General features: G+C 39.5%; 1 protein-coding gene across 2 annotated transcripts in view; it reads left to right on the top strand.

Moving 5' to 3' along the window:
* The window catches only part of ptprn2 (protein tyrosine phosphatase receptor type N2), a 136620-nt gene extending 118494 nt beyond the window's left edge, over positions 1–18126 (top strand). The window contains exons 17-23 of one of the 2 annotated variants that reach the window (XM_030397896.1): positions 818–895; positions 4284–4403; positions 6835–7001; positions 9753–9806; positions 10806–10870; positions 13410–13483; positions 15829–15910. In XM_030397896.1, coding sequence (XP_030253756.1) covers positions 818–895; positions 4284–4403; positions 6835–7001; positions 9753–9806; positions 10806–10870; positions 13410–13483; positions 15829–15900 — 630 coding nt within the window. In that variant the 3' untranslated portion in view covers positions 15901–15910. Of the gene's footprint in view, positions 1–817; positions 896–4283; positions 4404–6834; positions 7002–9752; positions 9807–10805; positions 10871–13409; positions 13484–15828 lie in introns of both variants that reach the window. The other variant, XM_030397894.1, reaches the window with a different exon arrangement.
* Positions 18127–21798: the final 3672 nt, after the last annotated feature.

The following is a 21798-nucleotide window of genomic DNA, read 5'->3' on the forward strand; positions in this document are numbered from 1 at the left end:
GTGGGGCCTTAAAGAGACAAGCACTTAAACAGAGCATTCAGACAAAGGGCACATAGAGCTGCAGCAATTGACAGTATATACAATAATTAAATTTAAGTCATGTTGACACCCAAAATGGAAATGATGAGCCTGAAAATGAGCATGGTATGGTCCCTTTTTAGCAGCAGTGGGAATGAGGGTAGTGCAAGGGTAATTAAGAGTAGAAGAATAGTTCAATTTAGATGTTGTTTCACTTTTCACTATCAATTTTCTGCCGTATCTTAGAAGAGATACTCATCTTTCTTTTTGCATAGAACATTTATCAATGTGAGTTTGCTTTGGCACTCTTCTGATAAACACTAGAAGCGTCTGTTTGCTTAATTTTCTGCTAGATAGACCGTACAGTCCAAGGTCTCCTCCAATCGTTTTATGCAAACATGATGTTTAAAAATGTTTGAAGACTGCTCTTTAACATTTTGTCACAAAGACAAGTTCAGCTGACAGGCATACAAACCACGTCCTTGAAATATGTGTTCAAAGTGATGTTTTCACAGTTTAATAATAATAGCATGCAGTTTGGTTTATATTCCAATTTAATTTCATCAGGCCCATTAAAAAGTAGTGAGAACTCGAGGACAGAAGGGAAGAGACGAGGAGGAAATAAAGTATGAATCAATGAATCAAACAGAGAGAAAACATACAGCAGAGGCAAATGTTTTATGCTCTCAGTCCTCCATCCAGATGGAGGCTTTGATGGAAGTCTTTTACCCAGACTGTGTGTGTTCATCCACCAGTCTCCGCCCGAACACTGTGTCACACTCTGCTCCCTCTCTCCCAGATGGACCATGACCCACGCAACCCTACTTACATCTCCTCGCAGGGCCCACTTCCTTCCACCGTGGCGGACTTCTGGCAGGTAATACTCATCTTCATTCACTGCAGTCTTTCATGTTTCTGCAGAGATGAAGGTTTGGAAGAACCGCAACAGTTGTGTTTGTGTGAGTTACCAGTTCCCTGTGAGATTTTGATGTCTTCTTCTTGGCCCAAGTATGTATAGATGACTATTTCTTCGATGCTAAACAGTAGAATTTCTCAAAGTGGGATCAATTGATTAATGTTGCACCAGTTTGAGTTAAGCATCCAATTGTCTTAAAAACATCAACCCTGAAAAAAAATACAGAAGGTTGTTATTACAGTTTACTGCTGTTTTAAAGGTATTTACAGAATCCTCTAGCCCTTCCTATCATTTGGATGAAAAATATTCCATCTAATACACAAAAAAACAAACATTTTTAACCCTTTTCTTACTGTGTTTTCTAATCCAGGTGAGCAAAAATGACATTCAGTCTGTATGTTAACCGCTTCCTTTGTTAAAGCAAGCAAAAAAGTGGCCCACAATGACTTCTTTTAACTTCAAATCTCTAACAATTCTTTAGAGAGGACTCCAGAACTTGCTTAACAATAATCACGTTGTTAATTAATCCAAGTAATGAGTACATTGCAAACAGGAGCTAGTAATAGCAGGAACTACTAATGACTAATTCAGCATACCTTTAATAGTTACAGTTCACTTAATTGTGAACAAATAGAGGCTATACGAACAGGGTTTAAGTTGTAGCCCACACCATAACTCACTGAATCCATAGCAACATTATACTTCCTGTTTACATCGCCCATAAGGTGCTCCTGCTGTTCTACTCATCAATAGAATAGCCTCACTAGCTGATTTTGTACTGCAAACCTGCAGCTTTTAGTTGCATTAAAGTCGTCTAGAAATACACACCCCCAGGATGCGTGATATTATTTGTAATAACACTCGTGTTTGCTGATATTTGCATTACCTTCGTGCTATTTGCATTCATTCCCTCGTCCATAAATGTCAGGCGAACCTGCCATTAATCACCGGGTACATGCTATTGTAAAACATGTCGTCTTGGGTGGAGGTATGGCTTAAACGATGCATGGTTGCCAAATGGCGTTCTTATGTGTTAATAGGACAGCACTGTTGTAATTAGTGGGCCCATCAGCTCCATATGGTGAAGTAACTCTGCTGGCTGTGACCAGGATGTAGAAGTCTGAGGCATAAATCTTGGCAGACCAGCTGGCCCTGCACTCTGCACTCTGCATCATGTACTGAACGGATACTCATTTTGAATCATTATAATAGTGCTGACTATGTGTTAGCGCAGGCGTTGGCACCTGTTTGTGACCAGGGAAGGGGATTGGTTAGTAGAAAAAAAGTATTTAGCCCTCATTTGTTTCCTGTAAATCACGTTTTAAACCCTTAAAAACTACAGATTTGTCCTCAAATTATGTTTGAATTATATAAAAAAAAGAAAAATTAAGTGCCTATTATCTCAAAAGTGCACCTTAATTGACCACATTAGTTCATAAAGGAATGAAAGGAGCCCCGTTTCCTCTTTTTAATTTGTAAATTTGAACAAGCCGCAAATGAAACAGTTGATAATTATCTCATAGTCGGTTTGGTTATTTGTTTGTTTGTCTGCCAACGTTTTTCTCCCGTGCCAGGTGAATAAATGCATGTCCATTAGCTAATGAAATGAGCTATTTAGCCATGAAGTCAACTCTAAATCTTTCCCAATTAAACAGAAAATAATGGAAAATTAGACACAGATTGACTGACACAATGAACACCGGGTTCTGTGTCTGCGCATGAGAGGTAGCCATTCATTATTCAGTATGGTAAACCTTGGATTGTGGCAGGACAGGAGGAAAAAACACACACACACTCTATCCCCCCATTAAAAGTAAACAAACAGGGGAAACACGGCCACTCTCATGCAAATGGACCGTGCAGGAGGCAAATCTTTTTGCTCTGTCCTATCTAATCCACAGCTGCCCCAGGCAGCGCTCTGAAAGGCAGTTCGGCTCTAATCCTCCACTCCTCATTCCTCCATCCCTTCATCCTTCACTTCTCCATCCTTCTCTCCATCCCCGGCTATTACCTTAGCTCTGCTGGGCCCTGCTCTCCTGCTCACTTCTCCTCAGTATTTAAAAACCAAAAAAATAGGCAATCAGAGTTCACAGAGCAGCAACTTTTTGGTCTTCTTCCACACAAATGATGTGTAGTAGGTTTGGTTTTGGAGCCTAGAAAAACACTGGCAAGCTTTTCCCAAGCTAACGATGTAAAATAAGAATGCACTCGTTCCTCACTACCTACAAATATTAGCAACATCCCACGAGACTAATTGGATAATACTCCCTCAAATTATCACCATCTGGTTTCAAGAGAAGCCAGTCAGAGTTCACAGAGCAGCAACGTAGGTCTTCTTCTACACAAATCATGTGTGTTAGATGTGTGTGTTTATTACACTGTAGGTGCACTATGTAGTTTTGTGGAAGAATTTTTAATCAGAAGACAAAAATCTTCATTGACTGAATTTCATGCTTGAACAAACAAACTGACCTTAAAGGATTAAAGGACAACACAATTTCATGCTGTTTTACTTTGTTTATATGTGGCGGACCCTGCCACCTTTCTAGCCTCAAATAGTGTTCTGGGGACCTTGTTGTCCTCTGAGAACAGCTTGTTTATTCAGTTACGGGAAAACATCTATTATTACCTCATTAGTAGTGTAAATATTGAAATTCTGAGTTGGAATTTCTTCTCCAAAACTCCACAGTGCTCCTGTTAAAAACCCCTGATGAGCTCTTTACGAGATGTAAAAATAAGAATGCACTCGTTCCTCACTACCTACAAATATTTGCCAAATCTTACAAGTCTAAATGGATGATGTTCCCCCACATTATCACCTTGCCTAATCTCATCACATCTTGGCGCAGTTGGCACAGTTGGCGTGTAATGTGTCCACTGGGCTGGATCACAGAGGCTTGTGATTAGTGTATAGTCAAGGCCATTGTGTTTTTATAGCAATCATAAAAGCCGCATTTCCTCCTCATTTTCCTAATGGCTGCCATGGGCCTGTATTTTTTTTTTTTGTTACCAAGGACACATTAGATTGTGATAAGATGAAATGGAGCAGCAGCTCAGTAGATGTTACGAGCCCCACTCAGACGACTGAGGGCGGGGGGCACATGTGACGTAGCCTCCCGCTGCTCCACCCAACATTTATCATTTGTCACATGCCAAGAGGTGACATTTATTCAGACTTCCTGGACCAAGAAAAAGACAAATCAATTTTCCCCAATTAGAAGGCTGCCATGTGATGCCAATGTGAAATGTGCTGCTCCTAGTGGCACAGTTCAGCTACATGTTAGCACAGATGAGTGTTCAAGGGTTGTTGTCTGAGGGGATGTCTGACGTCGTCCCCTGTGGTGTGTAGATGGTGTGGGAGAGCGGCTGCGTCGTCATCGTCATGCTGACCCCGCTCTCTGAAAACGGGGTGAAGCAGTGTCATCACTACTGGCCTGACGAAGGATCCGATGTCTACCACATCTACGAGGTATGTTAGCTAAAATAAGTCACGCAGTAAAACACAGTTTCTTCCTTCAGTACGTCTAGACATGCAGATATTTTAGGTTGTTCTGAATTTTGTTTGTGGTGCTCACAGCATTTGCAAAATGACGTCTGAAAAATTCAACAGCGACACGTCTCTCCAGAAAACACTGTCTATAATTTACAGACTTGTCTGTAAGCAGTTTTCAATGCAAGTAAAATATTCCCTGTGAAAGATGTCGAGTAGAAACGACATTGATTTTTACAAATGTAGCTCCATACTTTGAGCAGCACAAACAGAATTCATTCACTGCTAATTTGAGCGGGGTGTTGGCAGAAACCTCAGAGCTTAATATCTCAGAACCTTTAGTTTGACTTAAAATGGAAACCTTTAACTGAGAAACATCTTAATACTTGAAATTGACAATGAACATTGATGCTTCTAACCAGAGTCGATTCTCAAGTATCGATAATTTGATACTTTTTCGTTATCACTTGTTAAAACGATACAATATCCGTATCCAACATTAGCATTTTCTTAAGATTTTCTTCTATAACCTCATCTCACCAAACAAAAAAGAAGAATCTTTTATTGTGATTTTTACTTGTTACTGCTTATTTTTTAACATCTTGTACAGACATCGGTGTAGCTATATATGTTTTTTGGGAAAAACAAATAAAAGTTCAAGTAAAAAAACAAAAGAACGATACTTTCATCAGTATTGAAAGTACCATGAGTTTATATATATATTGGTATTGTATTGAAGTTTGAACATCTTTTTGTGACAACCTTATGAAATAGAAGTAGGGTTGTAGAGCCCGCCCTTTTCAGGTTTCCAAAGTCAAATTTAAACACTTTTCAAGCATTTTCAAAGTGCATTCACAAACTTCAGTCACCTCATTATTATTTCACTGATTATTTCACTTTGTCATATTAAATCAGATGTTATTGTGCAATGGACAACCCAAATGTTGTTCCATGATGGCATTCTACAGAAGGGTGACAAATGAAAGAAAAAATATTTCATGTTTCATAAAAGTTTATTTGCATCTGCCTGGCTGAGGCGGCATATGGCAATATAAAACAATAATTTAAATAAGAGATTTATTATGAAAATAATTCTGTTACAATTCCAAGCACTTACATGGTCGATCAGGTTGAGGAGTTGGAAAAGTAGACCATAAAAAGTTTGTATAAAAGCCCACACACTTTATTAAGTACAGTTGTACCATTTAATGTGACCCAGAACAACAGATCCGCTGCAGATAGCTCTCTCACAGCATCCATCAAAACTGAACTTTATTATCTCTGTCACCTAATGGATCAGCATTATATTGTACAGTTGTCCCCTATAGTCACGGCTGAGTGTATCATTATCATCTATTTAACTGCTCATAACAATGTCTCAGTTCTTTGCGTCGCTGCAGCATGAAGACTCATAATGAACATATTGTTCTCACATTCTTTGGTATCTAAAGTAATTACACCTCATTTCACTACACAGAGGTTAAAAAAAAGAAGAATCTCTGAAAAGAACTTTTTTTTTTACCTTTGATTGCTGTGTCATTTCTAAACAAATGAACTAATTGTAATGACAGCATTTGTTTTAAAGACTCCATAGCTTTCACATAAGCTACAAAAAAAACTACAAGAGAAAATGTTCACATTGTTCCTCGAAGTTTCTTTCTGAACAAAAAGACTCAATAAATAATAAAACTGAACTACATGCATGGCTAGAAACCACAATGAGTACTGTAAGTGTGAAAATATGTTATTTAGTAATGTTGGTGAACCAGCCAACATTTAGTGCTAAAGCTTCTTCAGGATTGCAGATTGTTGGATGGATTTCAACAGTGTTGTGTACCATTACTTTTGAAAGTAACTTGCTATTTAACAAGATTACTGCCATTAAAAAGAAATTTATGTTCAACTGTTGCCTAATTCGGAAGGAACTTGTTCTTGTGTACTTTTGCGTTATCATAAATGAAAACCCCTTTGCGATTTAGTCTCAGCTAAAGATGATATAAAGAAAAAAAAAATATAAGGAAAACAAATAGTTTACATCTACTTTCTTTATTAAACTGAAAAATGCCACTGTACTCCTCAAGGTTCACTGAACATAGACTGACTGAAATGCCTTTTTAGCTCATAAATCACTTTATTCAGACTCAGCAGGAAAAAAATTAAATCCCAAACACTGTCTGGGTTTGTCTTTTCACAGTTCCAACAATCACCAGCTGTTTCAGTCAAAATAAACCTGCAATTAACTCACTGCCTGTACCTGCCTCTCAGCTGAATAACTGATCAGTTGTATTGCAAAACTAATGAGTAACGTAACTTAGTAATCTGAGTACAACGTACAACCCCTAACACTGGTGCATTCCTAGTTACGATTGTTGCCATTAATAAACCGAAAACCATCTTTTTCTATATGTAGGTCAACTTGGTGTCAGAGCACATCTGGTGCGAGGACTTCCTGGTGCGCAGCTTCTACCTGAAGAACCTGCAGACCAACGAGACCCGCACCGTCACCCAGTTCCACTTCCTGTCCTGGATGGACCGCGGCATCCCCAACTCGGCAAGGACCCTGTTGGACTTCCGCAGGTAGAGTGACAGATCCTGCAGGTTGGCCTCAGACGCTGGAGCTCAGTCACCTTTACAACCAGCCTTTATCCTGAGCTTGTTCTTAATCATCTTCCCTTATACTCTGTATTCTATCAGCGCCTCTCTGGTCCATCTCCCTTTTGCCCCTCCGTCTTTTGGTGTCCTAGAGAACGGTTGTTCTAATAAGGACTGTGTTTCTCTACTATCCCTTTCATCCTGGGCCTGTTTCCCTCACCTCCCTCCAGCACATGTGATGCAGCAAATTAACAGCCCCGCACTGCCTGGCTTGGCTTGGGAAGAAAAGAAAAGGAAAAAAAAAAAAAAAAGAAAAACTACCTAATTCAAACACCCAATTAAATGAGAGCTGTCTCACTAAAAACACGGGAGAGGGGGAAAGCTAGTGACTGAATAACCTCACTCTGTTCTCCATATAATGTGTTCTGGCAGAAGAGCAGCAATAGCTCCTCTGGGAGAACCCAGAGGGATAGGAAAAGCCCTCCAAATGAGAATAGATGCATCTGATTTGTGGATGGAAGTCTGTCCTTCTGGTTTGTAATGCAGATGAGAGAGCGAGGGAAAAAACAGGAGGATGTGCAGTGTTATCATGTCATCCTCTCCTGACAGAGTTGCTGCTGTTTTTTCTTTTTCTTTTTTCAAAATAAACTGGGTGTAGCTCACAGTCAGTTCTATTTATTTATGATATCAGTGTGCAGGTTTGAGCTGTGTTTTCTGCTGTTAACAACAACAACTAGATTGCCTTGATGTGACCCCATTATTGCTGCTGTAGGTTATTGGAGAATCTAAAGCTCTCTGATTGTTCAGAGGTCTCAGATCCACGCGACGTACTGCACACTCACGGTTTTCACGGTTTCGGCCAACTCGGTATTTTGCGGTTGCCAGTGTCATTTTTGTGATGTTGCAGCTAGTAATATGAGCCCAGTTGCATAGTCACAAAAGTGATCATTGGAAACTGTGTCTCCTCAGCCAGGCCTGTGCACAAACTGTCTTTCTCTCACTCCTGACTCTCTGTCTCCCCTCTCCTCCTCTCACTGCTCCTTCCTCTGGCTTGCATGGGAACTCCAAACACCTCTGTATGCTCTTTAACTAAGGACAGACTCTGATTTTTCAGTCTTTCCTCTACATTCATTCAGGAGTGGTGGACCACCACAGTGAGAACTTGACCATCGCAACTAGATAAAGTGGGAACCTGAATATTATGATCAAAAGAAAAACACAAACAAGCATTAGGCTTAGTGCCCTTTAACCATGATCAAATAACTAAATATAAACGATAGCGCTGCAATCACACATACACAGAACAAATACCAATTTTACCCCCTGCCACCACTGCTACAAAACAGTAACAGAGGAAACGCTGCATATATTTGCTTAAAATGTTTATGTAATGTCAGTCAAACTCATTAGTACACTGATATCTAGAGCAATGTCTTCACTTTACTTACAGCAAACAGTGACCACTCAATGTGACTTATAACCCACCTGTGATGTATTACATCTGCCTTTAACAGGGATTTTAATACTTTACTTAAAGCACAAAATGGCCACTTACAGTAACTCATGATCACATTGTAATGCATTATAATAGTGATTATGATGCATTACAACTATAATGATCACTGTGATCCTCGCAATGTTAGTGAGTGACGGAAATTATGAGGCACTGATACTTGACCTTATTACAAAATGCTTTATAGTGTGATACTTTTATAACCAACTATAGGCACATTATAGCACATTAAACGTGCTCATGTTTTTAATGCACCATAGAAATCTGCATCATGATAAGGGATGATTGTTGTTGTAAATCATTGGGAAAGCTCACTAGTCCTCATAACTATGATTTTATATGATGCCATGATAATAATGATCTTATGATGCATTTTAAGTGTGTTGATAGTCTCATAAAATGCATTATAAGTACATTCATAAACTGTTTCAAAACATTATAAGTATGTAAATAATCTGTTGCTGTATACTGCATTGTAAATGTTTATAATCTGTTACAATGCACTGTAAGTTTGTTCATTATCTGTTATAGTGCATTATAGACAGGGCTTCATAGAAAGTGTTATAAATATGTTGGATTCAGTATATTTAGTAATATAATAAGCTACAACTCACTACTGTCACTATCAGTATAGCTGTAGTAGAAGTACTATTGTACAAATGACACATCCATTTATATCATAGAATGTCCTTGCACTGTGCTTTATGTCATATTTATGGTTTTATTTATGTGTCATTAATCGATAATAATTAGTGATTTTGATCAGTGACCAAGATGAGATAAGCGATGAGATATTCTGACATTCAATTTCCACGTTGAAAGGTGTAAAAATGAGGGGGGGGGGGGGAATGGAAAAAGACACTCTCGGTGTAGTCAGTTTCCATGGCAACGGCGAGGTGTGAAAAGGCTTGTTGGCCTTCACCGTGCCTGTGGCGTGTAACATTCATAATTGGCCGGGGTTAATGCGTCGGCGGGTCGGCAATCGCAGCATCACACCACCACATCCATCAGCCCCACATGTCACAATAATGCTGTTTGAAATGACGCTCGGTTTATTTAGTTGGTGCCTCCTCGAATTAACGTGATTGATTGACAGGAGTGTGCGTCTTCTAATTTCATCCTGACCACAGCGAAGAAGTCTTTCATTATCATTCGTTATTATTCAGCAAAAAACTGCAGTCAAGCTCGCAATAACATCCTGCTTTCTCTTTTTTTTATTGCAGAAAGGTTAACAAGTGCTACCGGGGTCGATCTTGCCCGATAATCGTTCACTGCAGGCAAGTATAACAGTTTGAACCTTGTGACAGTGGCTGACCCTGCTGAATAGGGATAGTCATTGTTTGTGGTGGCCTGTGTGTCGAGGGGAGAGGCTGTTTGTTTTAAACCCCGCTCAGTCCATTTACTCAACCCGGGTCCAGAGGAGCTGCTGTTTATTCCGCTGGCTGTGTCTGTATGGAAATGCCAGAGACTCTTCCATTTCCCATTTAGTCGAGTTAGTTAACTGGCCTTGATTGGTTTGTATTAAACACACAGGTATCTGTCTGGCCACTTTTAATAGTCACATCCTGTTAAGTCATGCGTGGGGGCCATGCTGCCTCGCTCTCCCTCTGAGGGAGCTGTACGGACTGAGTGTCTAGCAGTGGATTAATGAAGCAGTGGTGCTCAGGCCTGCACTCCTGTTTTATTGGCCTTGCCTTTATTAGAGAGATGTGCACGCCTTGTTTGCAATTAACATGCAGAGCCGTTGAATGGCCGGCGGGCACAAAGGGAGGCTTTTCATAAGACTATCTCTGGAGTAATGGAAAAGCAAGGCTCTCCAAAAGCTGTTCTCGAACTGCCCCTGGCCTCTCAACCTCTCCTCTGCTCCTGAGGTGCATTCATTTAAAAGCCTTTGTCCCCAGTGTGCCTCAGAAACCATTCCCCTCTCCCCAATAGCCGAGCAAGTCTCAAGACCACACATGCACTCATGTGCAAAGGTTTAACACGGTCACATTTATTGGAACATCAAATATTCAAAACCCATCAGGTATTTTTCATAAGCTTATTATTGATTTTTTCCAATTTAAGTATTCTGTTTTATGTGTCTTAAGCAGGTGTGTATCTGTATGCATGGACTGATTTGTGTTTACTGCACATTCTTTCAGCAGATGCAGATGTAAATGAGCAATTTGTTTCCTTATAAGAGAAACACTCTTGAGATTAAAGCATCACTCTGCCACCTTAATGATCTCCATCTCTCTCTCTCTCTTTCTCCCTCTCTGTCTGACTCTCTGCAGTGATGGAGCTGGCAGGAGTGGGACTTACATTCTGATTGACATGGTCCTCAATAGGATGGCTAAAGGTAACGATCAATGGCTTCCCTGGCAACGCTAAAGCCTCTCATTCTCCTCAGAGGGTCTTGGGGATGCATTAGAGGGTGACTTTTTTCTGAGGCCTGGAGAGGCAGACACACGGAGGGAGCTGGAAGGAGTGGAGGGAGTGGAACAAAGAGAAAACAGTGAGAGGGAAAATGAAAAAAAAAAAAAAAAAGAAACCTGCGCCCACATTAGTAATTATCTATTTAAGCTGCCGTCACGCCATATTGACCCGCAGCACAACTGCGACATGAATTTAGATGGCGCATGCATGGAAATGAAATGTTTAAAGGTGAAATACGGTGAAAATCAGAATTTAGAAATGTTGCACCAATGGTTTGAATCAATATTTAATATTTAATAGGAACAGTTGCTTTGATTTTATTATTATAGGACAACATTTACCCTTTATAGCGTGTCCTGTTTTCTCCACATATGATTGGTGATACACACACATCAATTAAACTGCCTGAAAGCTCCAGGATGATTGAAATCTGTTGCCCAGTTGCTTTGTTTTCACTGATTTCGCTCTGTTGAGTTTGCATTGTATAATGAAAAAATAGTCTGTAGAATGTGATAAAAATACAACTGGGTGAGAAAATGCTACCTGGACAGGATCTTTGTGGCTGTTTCATTCCATGCAAAACAGAAATAGTTTGACGGTGCATTTGTTTCTAAATTGTAGAGCAAACTCTTAGTTGAAGAGTTGAAGAGAGTAAGCAGGATTAAAAAATAACTAGCATGAAATTTCAACTCCCCCTCTGGTAAGAAATCTGTTTTTCTTCTTGTTCCAATGGTTGAATGTCTGTAGAATGATGTATGAGCAGAGTTTGATGCCAGTAGGCTGTTTTCACATTCATCTGTTTTAAAGTGTAATGATTTTTAGGAGGCGGAGCCACAAGCATTATTTGTGACATCACAAATTGTTTGGAAGCCAATCCTGGTCCAACATTCAGCAAACACAAGTGTGATGTGAAAACCTGAGAATAGACTTTACAGAAAATAAACTGTGATATGACATAATACAGTAAATTCCTTTATTGAACCTTTAATTGGTCTAAATTATGACATATCAGACAGATTTCTCTTGTAGATCAGTCATGGAGAAAGCGAACCGTGTGAGTTTTCCTTTTGTATCAAGCAGCAAAAAAAGAGTTAAGTTCCCTGACATGACATCACACATTCCCAAGTCAACACTGAAACGACGTATTGTGCAGCCCCAGTTCATTTATTCTGTAATTTCTAATTAGGGAGGTGCCATTTAAAGGATTTTAAAGCGGTAATTATACTTTAAACTGTGTCAGACACATGCTGTGGAGCGGATCTTTAACTTTTCCCAGTTTTACATGCAAGCACATTTGGATGCAGCCATCTATTGTTGCACTCTTCCAAAGGCTGCCTTTTAAGCACCCCATAGCTCGGCCTGCCCTCCGCCCTCCGACCTTTGACCTTCTACCCTTTACTCTCACTCACCCTGCATGCCCTCCTCCTGTGATCCTGTCCCGTCAGACCACGTTAGAGCGGACCTTCCCTTCACTGTCTGTAAAACAGTAATAAGACTGACCCGTCCTGATGGAGTTCATGTGGTTCAGTTCGTGACGAATGTGCCGTTGTCCGCGGTGATGAAAGGTGCCACCCGGTTTCTTTTTAACCTTTTGTTTCCTGCTCCAGAATCGAACTTATAAAATGAACATAATCTCACTCTCTAAAGCTTTTTTTTCCTTCTTATTCTTTTGCTAGAAGAGCCTCTCTTCAGCTTTACTTTGGAATCCAGCCCTTCTGAGACATGAAAGTCTTGTCGGAGCACTGGAGTACTTTGAGTACTAAGTCCAGCTGCATTAAATCCCTCTTTTTCACTCTCTCTCACCCACACACTTACATACATTTTCTCTTTTTTTGCTTCCTTTCTCTGCCTCACTTTAAAAAAAAAAAACATCTTGAGGGTTCAGGGGCTCCCTGGTTTTCTCCCTCCATCTCAAATGAGCTGCTTGAAATCCATAAATCTGAAAGTAGAATAAGATTTCCAGATTAACATCACACACTCTGGAAAGCCAAAACAGATTTAACTCAACAGCAGCTGATCACTGTTGAAGGCGAGCAACTGTTGCATAGGTTAATCATCAGTATGGCTGCTGCAACGGCTATAAATCATTTTAATTAGAGTTTGTTGGTTCGCACACACACATGCACACACACTCAGATATTGTTGTATCAAAAAGCCCTCTCTCAGACTTTATGGTTGGACATAATCTAAACCAGTTTTTGAACAAGATTCTCAGAGAGAAGCTAGCGCTTAGTGTTTTTTGAATGCATTATTGCACATTTCCCAGACCCCCGAAAAATATCCTCTTGCATATTTTATCGAGAAACAGTCTGTGGCTCTCGTCCAAGTCTTTCGAGGGATGAATGTAATAATTTTCAATCGCTGCGCTGTTCCAAAGGGAGCCCAGTATAAAGAGAGATTGACAGATGTGAGCTGGATTACTCCGCTGCTTTGAACTCAGTCCAATTTTCGGTCTGTTGCAGGTGCTAAAGAGATTGATATTGCCGCTACCCTGGAGCACTTGAGAGACCAGAGAGCTGGCATGGTCCAGACAAAGGTAAGGTTCCCCCGGCTTTGAGTTAGAGAGGTGGGGGGGGGGGGGGGGGGGGGGGGGGGGGGGGGGGGAGGAGGGGGAAGAGAGGGGAGCAGGGAGGGAGGGAGGAGGGAGGAGGGGTTGCAGTCATTCAAACAGACGATTGTCTTCTTCATGTGCACAGGATCGGGGGAAATGATGTGGTAATTGATAACTGCTTCAGGATTAGAAAAACATTGTCTTGGAAGATAATAACTCACTGTTCCACATTTATCACAAGACACAGAGAGGCTGACCAAGATCTTCTGTTACAGGAACGATTTGTGACACTAAGGCATTTCAAGATGTTCTCTTTATTTCTGTCACTGAAACAAACATTATAACATACCCTTTTTAAATCATGGACTGTTAAAGTCATAACTTCAATATTTACAATATTAATGAGGTAATAATACAAACTCAGAAATACTCATCTTTATTATACCTGAATAAACAAGCTGTTCTCAGAGGAAATTAAGGTCCCCAGAACACTGTTTGAAGCTAGAAAGGTGGCAGGGTCCGCCTCATATAGACAACGTAAAACAGCATGAAATCGCATTGTCCTTTAAGGTCAGTTTGTTTATTCAGTTTATTCAGTCATGAAAAGGAAGAGTGTTTGTTAATTAGTTTGTTTAGGCATTAAAAAATGTCAGTTAATGAAGATCTTTGTCTCCTGATTAAAATTTCTTCCCTCCAAAACTACATACTGCACCTTTAAGTGGATGTGAAGCAAAGGGGTCTTTTAATCACTTACCCACTTTGAGGTCTTCAAATGCCTCATTTTATCTGACTTACAGTCTATAACTAAAATATTTTTTTAAATAATAATGACATTTAAACCAGAAAAGCTGCAAATCCTCACATTTGACAGCTGGGACAAGCTGATATTTTGTATATTTGCTCAAAGAATGACTGAAAAAGTTTATCAGATACCACATATCTTGTTGAAAATTGTCTTTGCCTTTTTATTTCTTGTTCATCTTTATACATTTTACCTGACCTGAACTGTAGATTTTATACAATCCTTAATCCCACAAGTTGATATCGCAACAGGAAATCTTTGGAAATAGTTCAGTGTGTGTCATTCACTCAGGCAAAAAAAAGGTAGGATGTCTCTTTTTCGTCTCCCTTGTAATTGGAAGGAATAATAGTAATAACAATAACGATAACAATGATAAACCTCATGCAGCAGTAGGTGATAATATTTATGGACGCTGCTTGCTAACAGACTCCAGTGTTCCTCGATGCTTCATTAATGCTGAAAAGCTTTCCAAACACTCTATTTTCTTCTTTTTCTGACAAGTCTAAGTGAAATTATATTGGGAGTATTGTTGATTCCACTTTGTGGCTCCATGCTGCGTCTGCACAGAAATTAGGTCGTAATGAGGTATGAAATTTAGAGTTGGGGTTTCAAGGCTTGGACAACCAATTATCTTTTTTCTTCCTGATGTCGCCACTTTATTTTTTGGAGAGAACGTTTATTTCTCTTCTTTTTCTAGTTACTCCTTTTGACAGACATCAACATGCAATAATTACAGCATGTGTGACCAGTTTTAATTCTCACTTGAGCGTCCGTCCCTCGTCTGTCGAGCAGAGATTGATCTCCCCCCAGTGGTGTAAATGTGAACAACGCTGCTCATTCTAAACCTGCTTTGAAAGTGTCTTTTTTAACACAGAACTTTGGGATTAGATAAACTGCGGTAAGGATACAGACGGCTGCGCTTACATATTTTTCTGACCCGATCACAACACCAGAACAAATAAAAATAGAAACCTAATCACTCCACATAATCTCCACTGCAAAGGGAGCGGCACAGCCACCAGTGACTCCTCCGTATTGATTTAGCCTATCCTCAGGCCAGACTATGGCAGGCTATGTGTTGACACATCTAAAGGCTGCTCCCTCCAAACTCCTACGTACCTTTTCTCTGTGAGAGGACCCCGTGGCCTGCAGCCTGGGGAGAGGAGAGGAATATAAAAATCACCAGGTCCGTGGGGCAAACATCAATCAGCCCCTTTTGTGCTCCTCTGGGAAAAACTATGAGTCGGATTCACAAACACAGGCACACACACAGAGCCGAGAGACAGCTTGACTCAAAAGCTTTATTTTAAGACACACCTGGCCGGATCGATGGCGGTGCCGGGTGCTCGTGCACTCAGAGAGTGGTTCACCTTCACCTCCAGTCTGTGGTCAGGCACATCCAGCGTAGGGTCAGCTGCCAATCATTCTGAAATGCTTTTCCTGAGCTGTTACACACTAAAACTTCCCTTCGCTTCCTCTTCTCCCTGCATCTGTGCCTCCTCCACCTCCCCCTCCTCCTCCTCCTCAGGAGCAGTTTGAGTTTGCGCTGACAGCCGTGGCAGAGGAGGTGAACGCCATCCTGAAAGCGCTTCCTCAGTGAAGGCACCGCATCCCCCACCTTCTTCTTCTCCTCGCTCGCTGAGCACCGGTTTCCTCTGCCCACTCAAGACTGACATCTCTCTCTGCCCTTCGTTCTCCTCGCTCTGTTTCTCTTCTTCTGTCTCTGCCTCCTCTTCACCTCTATATATACTGTATACTTGTGAATGTCGTGCCAGATATCTGACCTGGATCCATATTCGCAAAGATTTCGCCTCAGAGTACAACTGTTGATCTGGGATCTGTGTCGTTTTTTTTTTGTTGTTGTTGTTGTTTTTTAAAGCGATTCAGGAGAGAGAGCGGACCAGCGGGATCTGATCTGATCTGTTGTGAGACCTCAGATCAGCCCTCCTACTGTGAGACTGTTTTGGCGATATGAACCCTGGTCCTCTATAACTGTGATGTTGTTCCTGAACATACCGTTTTAGTGCCACTGAAGAGCTGTTTACGTGATGTCAAGTGAAGGTTTTTGTTCCAAAATTAGCTATCTGCCGTTGAAAAAACTAATACAGATGCTTTAAATAACAAGTTTAAAACAAACTATAGTAGGGCTGCAACTAAGGATTATTTTCCTTATTGATTGATATGCTGATTGTGTAGTATGAAACAACAAAAAATTGTACAAAATTAAATGCTTAGGGGCCATAATCTGCCCTTTTCTGATTAATGGTATAGAATCTTAAAAAAAATCTATTTTATGGCATGTATGACAAAGAAAAATATCAAATTTTCATATTTGAACCAGAAAATATTTGGCATATTAGCAAAAATGTAATTGTTTGTGGCTTGGGAAATTTCTTCAGTGTGCTTTTTGAGTATAAATCCTAAAAATATCAAATTTTCTGTCATATATGACCAAACAAAGCATGAAATTGGAAGTTGAGTGGCTAGAATCAGTGAATGTTTCAGGTTTTTGCTTGAAAAATTGCAAATGGTTAATTGAATACCAAAATTGTTGCCAGTTCATTCTCTTCAGTCTGCCTAATTTTTATGATTACAGTCTAAAATCAGTGAAAGAAAATCGATTTTATGGCATCAGTTGCAAAGAAAAACAGCAAATTGTCATATTTGAGAGGCTGGAACCAAATAATCTTTGGTAATTTTCCTTAGAAAATGGCAAACAATTGATTGTAAACTAAATTGATGCCAATTAGATACTAATAATGTCCTCAGTCTGCTTATTCTGCTGATTAACAGTCTAAAATCTTAAAAAAAAATAAAAAATAAAAAAAACAGGAAATGTTCATATTTCAGAGAATAGAATCTTTGAATAATTCAGGTTTTTTTGCTTGAAAAATGACACAAACGGTTAATTAAATAGCAAAGTGATCACCAGTTAATCGTCTTCAATCTGCTTATTTATCTGATCAACAGTCTAAAATAAAAATAAAATCCATTTTACTGTCATGTCTGACGAGGAAAAACTGCATTTTATCGTATTTTAGAGGCTTGAACCAGAGAATATCTGGGATTTTCTCACTTGGAAACGTCACAAACGATTAATTAATTTCTTTGCCAATCGATTAACCGACTAACTGTTGCAGCTCTCAACTATAGCACTTTTATAGATAACTAATAAAAGAGATAATATGTAAAGTAAAGTGAGTCCTTGCCTGTAAAAAAAAATCACAATATTGTACAGATTATAGCGTTTTTGGAAATAAAAACCCCCTCACATGTTTTTCTTCTCCTCTGTGATCTGAATCGAACACTATATACTCAGCAGCATCACATGTTCAAGTGTGTATGGTTGTGTGTGTGTGTGTATCGTTGTATTTTGGGTCCGGACATCACACTCCTGTATTAAAACCCGCGGATGTTCTGGTACTTTAAAAAAAGCCTCACAGGTCATGATGTTTTGCAACATATCAGGTGCTTTTTAATTCCTCATTGCATTGATCTGTTTTGTTACACAAACAACTCTGTTAATATTAAATGTAATAGAAATAAAACCGACTGAGATCGTTCCTATGTATATCGATAGTAAACAATATATTTAAGCAGAACTTATATTGGGATTGTTGCTGAATCTGTTCGTCCCTCCATCACTGGTATATTGTGATATTTTGTGCAACATGACAGATTATTTCCCTCAATAGAGACGATGAATGACTTAATGAATCCCTACATAGTGCTATATGAAATGTATACTGAGAGCCTCAATGAGAACTATATATTTTGTGTGAAAAGTAACATTCAGGTTGATAATAAATCCGAACAGAATACACTGCTTTGCTGTCTTGTGTTTAATGTTGTTTCTGACTCTCACACACACACACATGTAGGCGCACAAACAGGCCGAATGGTATTTGATTGAATGGTAGCCTTAGTAAAGTCACAAAGAAAAGATGTATCACGCTCCCTGAGGGTTTGTGTCTGGGAGAGACTCGCAGGTTTGCACAGATGAAATGTTTGGTTCAGCGGCTCTGTCAGAGGAGAAAGTGGCTGGGATTTAAAATGAAATCAGTCATGTATTACAGCCACCGAGGTCCTCTCGCAATATTACAGCAGCAGCAGCAGCCGAGGAGGTGGCTCGGTCGCTCCAAAAGTCCAATTTTATCAATATTTACTGAAGGATGTAACTTTTAACTTTCCGGTGTTGGAGGGTTATTGCTTATTTGAGTTTTGTTTTTCTTTGTTTTATTATTATTTCAGCTTACCGCTTGATTCATTGTTTTGCCGGTGACTTTTTATGCAGAAGTTTGTGACCTATTTTTAAGAACTGCTTAAAACAGGTCCCTTTTCTAGTGATGATTAAACCTGCCGCAGTGTTATTTCAAACATTTCGTACTGTTTTGTGATGATTACAGGAATTTTTCCAGTTCATAAATGACCAAAAAATGGGTTTCATCCTGCAAAATACCATAGCGACAGTCGCCGTCTTAATGTAAGGACTTTCAGCGATGATTGGAAATGTTAACGCTCGACCACATGTCATGACCTTCTTTCCTTTGGTTAAATTGACTTAATGTCACCTGGGTAATCAGCAGTGTACTCGGGTACATGTTAGTGATTGAGTGTAACTAAGTACATTTACTCAAGTGCAGTTTTTCTGCTACTTTGTACTTCTCCACTACAATTTGATGGCAAATACTTTACCATTACTCCAGAACATTAATTTTAATAACTTTAATTACTAGTTACTTTGGAGATTGTATGTCTGTCTTACCCTTTTTTTGCTGCATGGGTAATGTATCTTAAGACATTCAAAGGTTAGACTAGAGTGGCATGCAATCGAGCATCATCGGCTATCAAACTGGATAGCCCTCTGTCACTCATTTTAAAGCAAAAATGCTGAAAATGCTTGAAAGGACCAGAAAGTGAGGTAAAAATCTTGGATCCTTCCCTTTATTCAGATCCACACCAAAAGTTAATGGGGTCTTTTCCGGGCCGAGACACATCCTCCATCCAAGTCTCATGGAAATCTGTTCAGTCGAGTTTGTAGAATCCTGCTGACAAACCAACCAACCAACCAATAAACATGGGTTAATAATTTATACATAAATGTTTTGCAAACAAGTTAAAATCCATTCAAATGTGATAGTTAGGAAAAATACTTTCTAATTGGGTTTATCCTCCAGCCTGTCACATGCTATTACAAACTTGAAGTTACAAACCTAAAGATAAGTAAATAAGGAGGAATGGATGTCACTAATGATAAATATTGATGTGTCATGTAGAGCACAAGAGGATGAGGATGCTGAAGAGGATAAACACCACCTAAAGGTGTGTTTCACAACCTGGCAACCCAGCTGTTGTTCTCATAAATGGTTTATAATTGATCTATAAAGCATTATTAATGTTTTGTGAATTACTCCCAGCTTATAAACTGTGCATAAAGGATGCCTAACCCTAACTCTGACACTGAAAGTATCCTGATACAACCACAGAGATTATTGATCAGCTGTGAAACTTTAACTAACTGAAGGTAAAATCCATTTTCACACAAAACATAAAGAGGATACTGTTATCAGAGAATGAAGAAGTGCAAACACATGCATCTATAGACACTATATAATTTCCTACCTTTCACTGCTGTGTGAGTGTGTGCTTCACGTGTGAACTCACATTAATGTGTGTGCTGCCCGTTGACATGTCCCTCCCTCCCCTGACAGTTCTAATAGCCGGGAATGAGGCTTCATGCACTTCCCGAGGCCTCATTTGCATAAGATTTTTGCTGATGAGCTGCCACCGCTAACCAGCAACACCAAACCAAAGCCCTATTAATATTCTCCCATTCAGGTTGTAAAGCACACAAACCTAATCAGCTTAGAAATTACTGTATGGAAACCATAATTACGCATGTTTAATTGCTTATCATCTGATGGGTACAAGTTTATTAGAAAATGTATTCATGGTAATTGCTTCCTGAGGTATCTGGTGTGCTACAATACCATGTGATATCCTGTCAGCTCCCATTTGGGAGGATTAATGCGCGCCGCAAAAAAGTCACAAAATTAGATACTGCGTATTGACTCTTTGGATGCTCGGTTTAACTCAAAGTGATTTTTAATTTAGGGATTTCTAAATTACTGCTTAAGCTCGGATAAGTCTTTGGAGTGAGATCCGTCAAAATTCAGCATATCTAACTGCTGTCGAGGAGCTCTGGTGTATCACAGGGATATAAATGACTGTAAAGTAGGAGAAAAAATGCCTGTGAAATCTCGGTGCCACCAGAAAATACTCTTCAAACCCCCCCTGCCTGGCATCGTGGAGACTGTGGATTTCTACAACCAAAAAAAAGGAAAAAAGCGGTAAAAATCAGCGGGAACACAAGAAAGTGAAAAGTCACATGCATGAAATGAGGAAACACAATCTTTTTGAAGTGAAGCCATCTCAAAGCCGATGAATCATTCAGTCCTGAAACAAGCAGATTAAAAGACACACAGTGAAGGTTCCTCAGAGGGGCCTCCACACACCGCCAAGAACGTCGAGTGGGCCTTTTCAGCCGTGGACCTCAGCGAGTCTTACAGCTCCTGCCCACTCTTTGATGATCTCTCTATGGTTTATTGTAATCACTGTTGGCTCTCAGTTCTTCTGACACACTTGTAAATTCATGCTGCCTCGAAAAAGGGAAAAAGCATCGACCAGCCAGGAGTTTCTCTATGGATAACTCTGTCTTTCATTAGAGCAGTGATTCAAGTGAAGCAGCTCGGCTAATTAAAGAAAAATAGAAATTATGATTTGATAAGAAAACACATTCTCATATTTGAAGATGAGATAATAAATATGCAAAAAGGGATTACAAAATGGTACGAGGCTGCTTTTTTAGGGAATTTATAATCACAGACTGGATTCAGTTCTGTTTCTTCTGGTTAAGTTTTCAATTTTGTTTAGTACAAACCCTGTGCTTATTCTCCAGTTAGGTTTGGCATAAAAACCATTTGGTCAGTGTTGGAAAACAAAGTGTTTTAGCTTAAAATATCTTATTTTTTTTGTCCCTCGATCTTCTTAAAAACATCTAGTGGTTTCAAGCTTACAGTTGTTTAAACAGTCTTGGCAACACAGTCTCCTTTCCGCCTCCCAATGTGAAAGTCAGATCATAAACTTTTAAATTGATAGTGATTCGACATGTTTTGAAGAAATGATAATGTGGTACGTATGACATATACAGACGTGAACACGTCAGTGCTTTGCAGAAACATTAAACCTTTGGAATCTTAAAAATACTTAATGTTTATTTGAAATTCACTTTCAGAAAAAGCTTTAATCGATTTTGTATATTAACAACAGGTCACATAACTTCTTGTATGATAAACCGGTTGCTTCACTGGGAATTATTACCTGGCTCTGCAGTTTCAGTCAGCATGGTGGGTTAGAGCTTTTATTTTTTAGCATCTTTCAGGTCAGTCATTTAGTTTCATACGTCACAACTTTGCTCTTTTTACTTTCAGAACCATAC

The sequence above is a fragment of the Sparus aurata genome, chromosome 19 (assembly GCF_900880675.1).
Source record: "Sparus aurata chromosome 19, fSpaAur1.1, whole genome shotgun sequence".
In the NCBI taxonomy this organism is placed as follows: Eukaryota; Metazoa; Chordata; class Actinopteri; order Spariformes; family Sparidae; genus Sparus; species Sparus aurata.